Source organism: Filicampus tigris, chromosome 7 (genome assembly GCF_054856515.1).
Source record: "Filicampus tigris isolate MCC_2025a chromosome 7, RoL_Ftig_1.0, whole genome shotgun sequence".
Taxonomy (NCBI): Eukaryota; Metazoa; Chordata; class Actinopteri; order Syngnathiformes; family Syngnathidae; genus Filicampus; species Filicampus tigris.
The window spans coordinates 16039703-16052749 of NC_141223.1; the positions used below are offsets into that span (position 1 = coordinate 16039703).

The window sequence follows — 13047 nt, forward strand, 5'->3', positions numbered from 1 at the left end:
TCTTTATTAACTACATGATTTATTTGCCTCGTTTCACTATATGAGGAGGGGAAGAACAGAGAGTCTGGTTTTCAAGAAATGTGATAAGTTTGTACTGAATGTAGGTGGCTGCTTTACTCTAAAAACATGCATGCGTACTGTCAATGGGTATGTTGAGGAGCTGCTGTATGAAAATAAGATATCCTCGAATCCTCCCCCATATATTAGAGGTGACATATGTTGAAGATATTTTACAATTACATCCATTTTCTCCTGTGCTGTGGCATCATCATTTAAAGAACCTTTATTAGATTAGGTTTATTCGCAGACGCCCCGTAGAATTCCTGCGCACATTTGTTTTTTTCTGAGTGGTAAGTACTCCAGGACTCTAGTGAAAAGAATTGGCTTGGTTTTGTCTGGTGCTTCTGTGTTTTCTATTCTAACGGTCTGGCTGCTGCTGCTTTTTGTCATTCAACTGCGTCGCTCGTTTCCCGGGCAAAGCCCCTGAATCTGATTAGGACTCGGCGGAGCTGAGCTCCGATCGCGCCCGCTGAGCCAATTCATTGTCCAGGCCGTGTCGGGTCCGCCCCGCAACCTGCATAACGAAGCGTCGGCCAGTGAGAGTAGAGGCCGTGGCGGAGCTTGTTTATGTGGAGTGCTGGCTCAGGGTTCCGCCCACCGACGTATCTGTGATCGCAGGGCACACAGGCACAGAGTGTAAAATGGCGCACAGCTGTCGGTGGCGCTTCCCCGCTCGGCCCGGAGGGAGCAGCAACTCCGGCACCGGGAGGAGAGCGGGTCGGATAAGGGTCACTGCCTCGCTGCGGAACGTTCCGGGAGCCCACCCGCACGCCGCTGGCCTCGGACCCGGGTTTGATGCTGCACTACAGGTCTCTTCGGTCATCGGGAGCAACCTGCAGAAATTTCGGGATGTTTTGGGGGAATCGAGCGATTCAAGCAGCGCGGAGGTAAGCACCAGGCGGGCGGAGAGAGGGGGGGAGTATCCCAGTTGGGAGCTCCGGTACCAGGAGAGGCGTTCGTTGTTTTGCATCTAACGGTCCAAACGTGGACAATCTCTCTGTCTCCGAACTGAGCAAAACTTCCCATCATCAAGATGCTCCGTTAACTTTGCTGCACTTTTACGAGCACAAACTTTAGTCCGGAAACCAAAAGACACCGATACCGAGACGTGTGCTTATGTCAGGTTCTGCTGGGAACAAACTTAGTTTGTAGTGGAAGTGAGAGGAGATGCTACATCCATACACTCTTTAGGATGGACTATTACTAGCACGCTAACACAAACCACTCCCCCGTCTTCTAGGTGTCGTGCTTATGATATTTTAATCAACCAAAGACACATAATTTGCGTTATTGACACACTATGCATACATCGTAACAGACACATCATCTAACTAAGCCACTACAGTTGCTTTCCTAGTTAGCTACTTGACATTAGCTCGATTGGACGCTTTCGAGACTTGGACGTCTCATATAATAACAGTAAAAGTTGTTTGTCTCTCCCAGGGAAAAAAAAAAGAAGTAATTTTTTTGTTGCGTGTGTTATTACGACGTTACAGTCGGGGGCCCTTCAAGGTAGCGTGTGGTGTGTTTGAAAACAAGACATGGCAACTTGAATGGGACGAGAGTACACAAATATGGTCGTGGTTCGAAGTTAGCTTCCCTCCACGGCAGTCATTCGTTTCATTGAATTCTTTCGCACTACCTACGGGTGTATTTATAATGAAGACACTGAGTTCTTGTATAGGCTGGTGTTTTTCCTTGAGACATGCATCTTGTTGCGATGATTCGGCTAACCTAGCTGGTGGGTTAACTCGGAGCTAGCTGCCCGTAGTACACTTTTATTTCCATCTCGCGAGTGCATTTTCCACGTTGTGGAAATTGTGCATGCCTGTCTGACATCACCCCAACCGGTCGGACATCACAGTGCAAAGCTTACAACTGCAGCCATTTCTACTGCTGTTTGTGGCTATGCTAGCGAAATTAGCATACTACGCCACGCTAGCCGTCATGCTACTGCTGATGCGTTGGAAAATGGGAGGTTAAGTGAACCCATTCTCATCGTAGCCAGTGCGTAGCTCGCTAGTAGCGACACGATGCACGGCTTTGGCTTGTAAACGCCTCGCGGTTACGTTTAGCATGAAGCCACACGCATTCTCTACTAATCGTATTTTTCTTTTTTTTTTGGGGGGGGGGGTATCGCTCAGATGGCGTATGTGTGCCATTTGAGGGGGTTCGAGTTGGCTTCGTCGAGTGACAGTGCGCATGCAGGGCCGGCTACAACAACAAGGAGCCCCCGCTTGACGGGCCGTGTGATGTGGGGGTGTGTTCGCCTCAGCGAACTACCATCTCCCTTTTCTGCCAGCAGCAGCAGCAGCAGCGTGCTACCGTTGCAGTTATAACAACCAGGCATTGGTTGCAAGCGGAGTTGAGTTGTTTGGTTTTTCAGCACAGGTTTTGTAGTGGCACATACTCCTCCCTTTCATGCATACTGTGCGGGTTCGATTCCTGGTTGCAACAGGAAGGCAGAGGTGGGTGAATTAGCCAACAATCGTACTGGTACTAGAATGAGTACTGTTACTTTACAACAGGGCTCTCAAACCATGACCTGGGCCCCGGGGGCCATTTGCAACTGCATGAGGATATTTTGCGGCGGCCTACTTGACAAAGTTTAATGTTAGTGTGGTCCCTAGGGATGGCTTGATTGTGGAAATAGTAATAATCATGATTATTTTAGATTGAGACAGAAATCATTATAAATCATTGCCTTAAAAATGTCACTTTTTAATAAACATGTATTTATTGAAATACTAAAACTCAACCACTCAAAACTATCATCATAAGCTATGATGTCCATTCATCCATGCACATTGAACACATTCTTGAACTCTTCTTTTTGTCAAATACAAAATGACTTGTAAATATTACACGCAATTCAAGCCTCTTGCATTTTCATTCTGCTACTTCCACACGTTTGATGCCTTACAATCTTTGCACAGATTCAAACCATGAATAAGCATCTCCCTTATCTCTTTGTCATATTTGTTTTTTATGTTATTTTGTTGTTCTATTTTTATTCATACAAATCTTGGGATTTACTGGGCTAACCTAAGACCTTGACGATCGCATGTTGTGCCATATTTAGAAATGTGTGTTGGAATTCCTTGAATCTTTGGAAATTCAACTTCAAATAAGTTGAAGGAGCCACAAATTAAAACAATATACTAAAATAATAGCAATAAAAACAATTAATGAAAATAGCAGCTGCCCTTCCAATGCACGCATTCGCCTCGTAGGAGCAGTGTTTTATCGTGCATGGATGGACTACTAAACAATTACAATAAGATAAGAGGAAAGTTGCAAACGACCTCTATTAATATAATCAGTTTTTCACAGCTTGGGAAGAATTTGTGCCTTTGAGTATTATGTTACTCATGTGCTGGTGTGCATTTGTGTGTGAATATTCGTTATTTGAAGGAATATCGCTCCCAAAGTCAATGCTAATTTACCGTTAGCATGTCAGTGGGGTTTACATTGGCTTTAGCATTAAAACTCGCAATGTTTCTAAAACAAAACTTCTTGTTTGTGTGTGATTATTTTCGTTGTGTGGTTAGTTTTACAATAAACTCCAACTGAGTTATTAAACATCTTAAAGCACTCAGGGATGGCAATCATAAACGTTAAATGCTTGCTGCACAAACATGGTGCATTCAGGGTACTTTCAGTAAGTCGGGAACTTACAAACGCACCATGCCATTTTTGACATCCTATTTCTTCGATTACAATGTTTTTAAGATCGTAAGAAGCCAAAATCGAAATAATGATTGAATTTTGATTAATTGCCCAGCCTTAGTGGACTGTACTTTTTTTGCCCTGCTGTTGCTCTCAGTGTTGTGTTTTTTGTTTAGGCCCATGACAGCTTTAAGCAAAATGTAATTGTGAAGTGACACCAAGTGGAAGGAAAACATATCCCATCACCTAGTCCCAGTCATGTCTTTTTCAAAACCTGCCTCGAAGAGAAAGGTTGGTGACAACAGCCAATTTCAAGAAAATCAGGAGACACAATATTTTTTTTGTCGAGCACATAGGGGAACCGCGACATGCCTTGTATGCGCAGTGAAAGTTGCAGTGCTCAAGAAATCCAACCTACTCAAGTAGACATGTTGAGGGGGTTGCAAAGTAGCAGGGAGATGAGAGACAGGACCAGGTCACCAATCTTGTTCACATTCTGATGAACCATTAATATTCAGAACTGTTACTAAAAAAGATTTATTGGATTAGATGTACTTTTATTTAAATACTTGAACACCTTTTTTGTAGACTACAGTACTTGATGCGGTCCAGACACACCCAGACCATCTCCAGCGGCCTACACGTTAATTGAGTTTCAGACCCCTTCTTTAGAATGAGTAATGTGTAGTGCTCCGAATAATTACTTTAAACAACTACTTAGTGCTGAGTAATTTGGACACAGTATAAAATATTGTGCACATTCATTTCTTGAGCCAAAAATTGGACTCCTATCTAAAACACATTTAAAGAAGCAGGGTCTGACACAGGACCACCATGAGTTAAGTTCTGGTGGCCCTGTCAGAACCAGTGCTGGCCCCATATATTCATGATCCAATATGATAGGTTTCAATGGTTATTTGATATTGCCATACTGATACCTGGTAGCTTATTCGCCCGCCCCTAACAAAATCAGAATTTGTTCATTTTTGGCACTATCAACTTCAAATAATGCCCTGTTTTTTTTTAATTAAAGGAATCGAAATTAATGTTTTTCTTATCCGATTCACTGATTAATCACCAAAATAGGAAGTAGTCCTCAGAGTTCGTGGGTGAGATGCAGCCAATCCCAGTCAACTTTGAGCAAGAGGTGGGGTACACCCTTGACTGGTTGCCAGGCAATCGCATGTTATGTTCAGTGTTGGTTTTCTTCTTGCATATGAATCCTGAATGGAATATTTTTTGTTAATCAAGTAGTAGAACGTTATTATTCTTTTTTTTGAACTGCATATTTAAGCATTGTGTTTAAAAGGCCACATATTCATTTTCACAATGTCAAGGAAAAAAAAACCCTGGAAGTTCGCTGAGTTAATGCTGGGAAATAAACTGTCTAAAAGACCTGTGGTTAGTTTCGGTATATTAAAGCAAATCCCCTGGGGGAGGGGGCCCATTTTCTTTAATTCACACACAAAAGGAAACACCCACATTACCACTGTCATTTGTTTACATTTGACTAGAATATTTTCAAGTCAGACTACAAGTTATAAGGAGGTAAGGAATAAACATAGTCCCACTTCCCAGCAGTCTCAAGTTCAAAAAGTATCAGCTCTTTCAATTCAAATTCCAACAAATAAAGCCAAGTGTCCTGGTGGGACGCGAGCCCAATGAAAGTACGGCTGTCGTGGTTGCGGGGTAGACTCGAATGCGGCTCTTATTGAACAACATTTTTTTGTAAGTCCTGAAAAATCCAAAACTCAACGTAAAAAAGAAACACTAGGAAACAAAACATGACTGCGACTACAATCTGTCAAGGACTGAATGAAAACTAGCAACTTAAATACAGGCATACTGACGAGACAATGAGAACCACCTGGACAAGACAAGGTAGGAACAGGTGGCAGCCGCAGGACGTGCGCCACCGGAACAGGGACAGGTGGCGGTCACAGGACGTGCGCCGTCAAAACGGGCAGGTGGCGGCCACAGGACGTGCGCCGCCGGAACAGGGGCGGGTGGCGGCCACAGGACGTGCGCCGCCGGAACAGGGGCGGGTGGCGGACACAGGACGTGCGCCGCCGGAACAGGGGCGGGTGGCGGACACAGGACGTGCGCCGCCGGAACAGGGGCGGGTGGCGGACACAGGACGTGCGCCGCCGGAACAGGGGCGGGTGGCGGACACAGGACGTGCGCCGCCAGAACAGGGGCGGGTGGCGGCCACAGGACGTGCGCTGCCAGAACAGGAAAGGGTGGAAGGGCCGCAGGACGTACAATGCTGGAGCCAGGTGTCAATGAGCTCACATACCTGCCACTAATCCTGCGCGGTCCATTTTTTGGTCGGATCGTTCTGTCATGGTTGCGGGGTAGAGCACCGAAATGCAGGGAGGCAGGAGAAGCTGGGTTTCGGCCTACTGAAAGAAACTATATATTAACAAAAAAAACTGCATAAACAAAGTCCTGAAAAATCCAAAACTCAAAGTAAAAAAGAAACACTAGAAAACAACACTAGGAGAAACAGAACATGACAACAATCCAACAAGGACTGAATGAAAAACTAGGAACTTGAATGCAGGCATACTGAGACAACGAGAAACACCTGGACGAGGCACATAAGGTAGGAGGGAGCCGATTGGCTAACACCCAGGAATGCACACAGGTGGTCACAATAATCATTGACGAGAGACACAGAAATACTGAAAAAACAATCCTAAAAAAAACACAACAAAATCAATATAGAACGAACATGACAATGGCAGCATGTTTGATTTGTAGAGACAGAATAGGTTGCTACAATGCTGCATGATGGAAAATATATGCATGTTAGTTTTAGAGAGTGCTACATTTTTTCCCCAGAGAAACACATTTCTTTTGGTGCGTTTTGTTTTGTGCTTCAATGTATTCTTTAGCTTCTTGAGTGCATTGCAGTATTACTGATGCAGAGAGGCATACTGGGCCATTCATGCTCATAGAGCTTGGCGAAGCCTATTGAAGATGAGGGCCCAGCTTGGTGCATCCATTTATACTTTCTATAAATAATCATAGTTAGAAGAAAGATTTGAGATACGGTGGTAGCTTAAATGCCGACCACAATCACTTCCTTGAAGCTTTTTGACTCCCGATGACATCAGTTATATTTGGAATAATTCGCTCATGCTGCTATCACAGTAATTGTATGTTTTGAGAAAATTAATTAAAAATATGTAAACATATTAACTTTCATACACTATCGGCAGAGATAACCTGTCTAATATTAATACGCTAGAAACACTGTTAACTTTATTCACAAATGGGGAGGGAGAGTAAATATTGCAATAATCGGTCTGAAAAAAAGTGGTCTCGAACATCCCTAGTTAAAACACATCCCACTCTTATAGCACTCCTACCTTTTGAGTCACCTGCAAAGGTAGTTGCGTGCAATACTGCAGGATTTGACATTGAGCAGATACCAATTAAATACCAGAACTACTGTATATCGTCACTAAAAATACAGATACTCAGAAATGTTCAACTCCAAGCATTATGCTAGTTGGACTACATTTCACAAGATTCTTAGACACGGAAGCAGGAAGTAGTTTCTAGTTGCAGTATGATGAAAATATCGACACCTGTTAGTATTAGATACGAATCTGAATGATAACTCAAACGTCATAGGAAGGAATTTGAATCAAAGACGACAAAATGAAAACTCGACAGCCATACATAAGGCACACCGGATTACAAGGCTCACTGTTGAATTTTTGAGAAAATTAGAGGAATTGAGTGGGCCTTCTGTGGTCTGAAAAATACGGTACAGGCGGACCTCAGGTTATGCGGTACTCAACCTACGTCGTTTTGGCTTTACGGCGCCTGAGTCTCGTTCGCCATTTTGTCTTTAGCCACATGTGTGTGTAAAAAACTAAGTAGGACCTTTTAGCGATGCTGGTACAGCCAAGAGGAAAGCCATTACGCTGGAAACAAAGCTGGATATCATCAAAACCAGAGCTGGGCATTTTACTACCGTATTTTCCGGGCTATAAGCTGCACCGATATATAAGCCGCACCCGCTCTATATTTCTTAGAACATTTTAGGGAAAAACGTAAATAAGCCGCACCTTTATATAAGCCGCACCTATCTATGTTGAAAACTTTTATATTTACTGCATTTACAGAACGATTATGAACTGTAAATGTACATGTATGTACCTGAGCAGATTCTTTCCTAACAGTGCCTTTTAACACTGCAGCAACGTTGCAGTTTAAAACAGAAGAGAACCAAGAGAAATAAACAGTACTTATCTTCATTTCACTGTCGACTGCCACTCCAGTTTGTCGACTAATGTCCACCAGACTCCACCATCTATTGTTCTACTACATTATACATATCCACCTGTCTTGTTTTATGTTAATGAAGTCAGCCAATCTAACACACGACGTGCTAAATCAACAATAGCATTTCACATCAAAACATCAGCCAATCGCAATCATGTGCACTTCAGGCACCTCTCGGAAAACATCAAATCAAAGCATTACAGCGCCTAATGCAATAAGCTAGTGCATAGCGCCCTCGTCTGTTGAACTCCTCCACCTGCAGTCACATCCAGTTAATGGGTATTCCAGTTAGAGCGCCCAGAGCGGTGGAAGAAAAATCCACAGAATAGCCGCACCGGACTATAAGCCGCACGGCCCAAAATCTAGGAAAAAAGTTGCGGCTCTTAGTCCGGAAAATATGGTAAAATTTCCCGGTCCGTTTATTGCCTTCTTCCTGCAACCGGGGTACCATTCCGCGGTTCGTCTATCCGCCTTTTTTGCGCTGCCGGACCAAATAGTAATGATCTGTTGGCCGGTCCGCCGATATGTATTTAGAGATATAGTAGGCATTAAAGTATTAATTCCGACTTACATGGAAATTCGGGTTACGTCGCCAGCGTAGGAAAGGAACTCGTTCGCAACCTTAGGACACCCTGTATACTACAAAGCATTCTATAGTATGTTATACATTCCAGTGGCCCAAATTTTGGGAGCATGTTTCTTCTACGATACGAGTTGTGGACACAGCTTGTGGTTTTCATTCAAGATCAGTGTAATGCCTCTGTAGACAGACTGGGGCAGGATTGTTCGGGCTCACTGCAGCCTCCTGGGCTCACAGGGCGACGCTGAACAGAGCGCCAGCCGGACACTGGGCCAGGGGTCTCTCCCTCCCTCCGTCAAATCCATCCAGACAGAAAGACCCAAATCCAATACAGACACAGAACTCCGTCTGAGAAGCAGAGCAACTTTTATTCTGACAGCTGCCACTTTGGAATGGATTACTAAGCCTATTGCCGAGGCTCAAAGGGGTGCTTGTCGGCTGTTGCTGTCCAAATGAAGGCATTTGTTAGCTTTTGTGTCCATGGAGGGAATTTATTCTCTTGATCGGTCCAAGTTTCAGTTGCTTCTTTTTTTTTTCAGAGTTTCCAAGCTGTCCGGTTTTTGTTATTTTGTAATTGTGCAGCACAGCCACTCTCTTCAATTACCATGACCCTTTAATTTTACTATCCTGCTAATCAGTCTTGATTGTTTTAAACACACGGTCCATAGTGAATTCACATTCATATCAAACAAAGTCAATTAGTTGTATATTGTCAAGCCACAAAACTTGGGATTTAGATCCAAATGGGATATAATAAGCCTCAATTGTTACACTTTGTAATCTTCAGTCTCAACTCTAGGCACGTATTTTTCTTTTTCTTTTTTTGAGATTTTTACTCTACAAGGGTTTTTGAGAGAGGAAGCACACAAGCAGAGAAATAATATACACTTGGGATTTAACAACTAAAGATGATTCGTTGTGGACTATATTATGATGGAAGTCGAGTAGAAATAAATTATTTGTAAAAATAACAAATGATGAAAGATGCAACTCACTATTTTAATTGTGTCTGTCAGTGTCAGTCTGGCGTATGTTCCTCTTCAACAAGCCGGCCAGTATCATTGTCTGTTCCATAGCATGGCATGTAATATGGACATTGGAGCATTATTAAACATAACATTTTGGCCCCAAAGATGGAGTTTCCCTCCTGCTGCGCTCCCTCTTCCTTTGGCCAAACACGGGGTACTGCTGGTATGAATCTTTTAAGACGAGTGGCGATTTGAATAGCTGAAGCTAGCAAGGATTGACACTTTACTTATCCACAACAATCTTCCGATCTTATTTTTGTACACTTTAACTAGGGGTGGGCGATAGCTAAAAAAAAAAAAAAATCTACATTTTTTTCAAAAGATTTGATCACGATAATTTGACGATATTCTACAAAACAATATCGTAAATCTGCACTTGCTTCAAAGAACAACTATGGATACACAGCGTTTGTGAACAACATCTTTTGTTTATTTTTTTTTAATTGGGGCATACATCTGAAAAACATTGTACAACAATATTCTGTGGCTAAATTTAACAATGACAAACTTCAAATTATGCTTCCATTTTATATGGTGTTTTTATTGATTTTTGTTGTTATTTATGTAACTTTAATGTCTCCTATTATTCCCTAACGACAGATATCATCACATTTTGAGCTGCCGTAATTACTGGTCTACTACACTCTAAAAACAGTTGGGTTAAAAATAACATACTGAAAATTTTAGGTCAAAAGTGGGCTGATACACAAATTGGGTCAATTTGACCCACTTTCTTGCATTGTTTTGTACAAAACATACATACATTTTTGGGTTGTTTTTGCAGAAAACAACCAAGAAAGTTGGGTCAAATTGACCCAAGTTGTGGATCGGTCCATTTTGGACCCCAAATTGTTTTATTTTTAACCTAACTGTCTTTAGAGTGTACTGCCAACTCAGAATGAGAAAAGGTGTTTACTACAGCAGTCAGAATGAAAACAAAAAATGTATTTGATATATGGTGATTTATGCCACATGCGTCAGTCTAGAATACAGGTATGTAATTTGTGGAGGGTCCTTAACACAGACGGTAAGAGAGAGAGAGAGAGAGCATCTAGAGCTGTTATTGCAGATACATTTGTAGTGACAACAAATTCAGCCTCAATCTTTTGACAGTTACCGAAATGCTCCTACATATACTACACGTGAGACGGTCACAAATGTATTTATGATGCGGACTACGAGCGTGTAAGATGACTCTTTTGCAAATATTGAACATCCTGTCAAGTTTAACGTGCGCGCATAAAGTAATGTTATGCTGATGACGTCGTTGTTAGTTCTATTTCGCCAACATTTGATTGCAGTGTCTTTGCTCAACTTGGTGAGGTTTTTCAGAGTGTGTGACTTAGCTTTTCTTTTCCATGCTTGTAGAGTTACAGTTTTGATTTTCCTCCTTGCAAGGTTGTATTTTAAAGTAGTGTTTGATTTTGCCTGCCATATCTCAGTGCTAAAAACCATAAACGTTACTCTCACATGACGAAACCTTTTTTTTTTTTTTAAATAATAGTTTACCGGTAATTGATTTTTTTGTAGATGTTATTGTTCAATAAATGAATATCTATTACCACAAATAGAAAAAAAGTATGTAAAGTTTTGAGATGATTGAGAAGCTTTTGAGCATGGAGTCACTAAAGTGGACAACGCAAGGAGAGGACTTGTATGAACATGTGTGGAGGCGCCGCATCTTGCATATTGTCGCTGTCCTGTGAAAAACATTTATCTGCAATTTTGGAAACTTTCACATTAATGCAATGTCTGTAAGGCGGAAACACCATTAATGTAAAAATAAGAAAATGAAAAAAAAAATGGAGATAGGTGTTTTTCACAGAACAGCGACGATATTCATTGACACAAACGTACTACCTGCATGAGAGGTCTTTTGCACGTTTGAAAGGGGCAGCCATCAGTGCACGCTGGTAGTCAATCGGCCTGTTCGTTTATTTGTGTGTGTTGTCTGGCCCAAACACTCGATGCAAATGTTCCTGGCCGGCCCCTCTGTCAAATTTTACTTCCCAATGTGGCCTGCAAGTCCAAAAGTTTGCCCACTCCTGCTCTATAGTGACGAGCGCTGCAACTGCAGTTAAAATAAGTTGCTGCCGCAGAGGGACATCAATTGCTCAATTAACGCAGCTGGAGCTTTATGCGGTGTTGAGCCATGTCAGTCGCTCTGGCTGGAGGCAGGCACAAAATTAGCTGGAGGAAGCAGTCATGCAATTTTGAACGCAGGAAAAACCCTGACATAATTAGCAATGTTTGTAGACTTCAGGCATATTAACATAAATGCAGACTAGTAAAGCCAACTCATCAATTAGTCCACTAATCAGTTCAATCCCTAATAAGCTTAAAGTTATGAGATGTGAGGAGATATTCAAAATAGTAAGACTCCAAATCATTAATCAAGGTTAAGTGTGTTGTGAAGTGTAAAACCCAGCTAGCTTAAGAGCACTTGCAAGCCAACCCGTAATTGCCGTCTATCGAGCATATTAGATTCAACTGAGTGAAGCTCAGCTACACAGTTTATCAACGCCTTTGTCTTTGTTACATCAGTCAGTGCTGGCCTCTCACAATGGCATATGAAGGGAGTTTGATCATTTCTACGCCAGAGAGGAGAGGAAAATACGCTCAGATTATCTTATCGCTAGATAGTAGCTTGACGGCAACCTGATGGAATTTAAATTGTTCCAAAGGAAAAACGAAAGTTTGATGCTGCGTTGCCCTTAGTGCGTTGGTATGTTTTGAAAAAAGCGATTTTTGGGGGTTGGTAAAACACTTTGGACAAGATTTTGTGTTAGTGTAGATAAAGCACTATAAAGGTACAATTAGTGGTCGGCGATATGACGATATTAGATCGTTAAGGACTTTAACGTGCTGACGATCTCATAAAGCTGAAAGATCGTTTGAGGGCACATACTGGTCACATTCTATACAGTTTAGCTCTATGGCAGCTCAGAGCCACTGACGTATACTCGACCATCCAATCACAACAAGCACAGTGCACCGAACGTGACACTCCCACCTCCCTGTTTGTTTGTATAGCGGGAAGCCATGCGGGAAGTCACCATGAAACAGAGTTGTTCCTGAAAAGAAACTCCACATCCACAATGTGGATTTGGTTTGGCATTTCCCCGGAGGACAAGGCGTAAACCAGTTAATCGCAAAGTTTGCAGAGACCCTATCCGGACGTTGGATGGCAAGATGATAAACCTGTTTAATCACTTAAGGAGACATCGCCCAAAACACTAAGCCGACAGCCAAACCAAATGGAGCTCAGAAACATGGCAGCCAGAGGCAGCCGCTAGCTCCAAGCTAACGCAACCCACGGTAATAGTCATATAACAAGGACAGACATATGAAAAAACAAGCAAGCGGTGGAAGGAAGTAACTGAGGCAGTGACCTATTACCTTCCTAAAGAC

At 42.4% G+C, this 13047-nt stretch overlaps 1 protein-coding gene across 3 annotated transcripts in view; it reads left to right on the plus strand.

Moving 5' to 3' along the window:
- Positions 1–650: 650 nt before the first annotated feature.
- The window catches only part of kmt2a (lysine (K)-specific methyltransferase 2A), a 64274-nt gene continuing 51877 nt past the window's right edge, over positions 651–13047 (plus strand). For all 3 annotated transcript variants that reach the window (XM_086035259.1, XM_086035261.1, XM_086035260.1), the window contains exon 1: positions 651–947. In XM_086035259.1, the coding sequence (XP_085891385.1) occupies positions 702–947 (246 nt within the window). In that variant the 5' untranslated portion in view covers positions 651–701. The remainder of the gene's footprint in view (positions 948–13047) is intronic.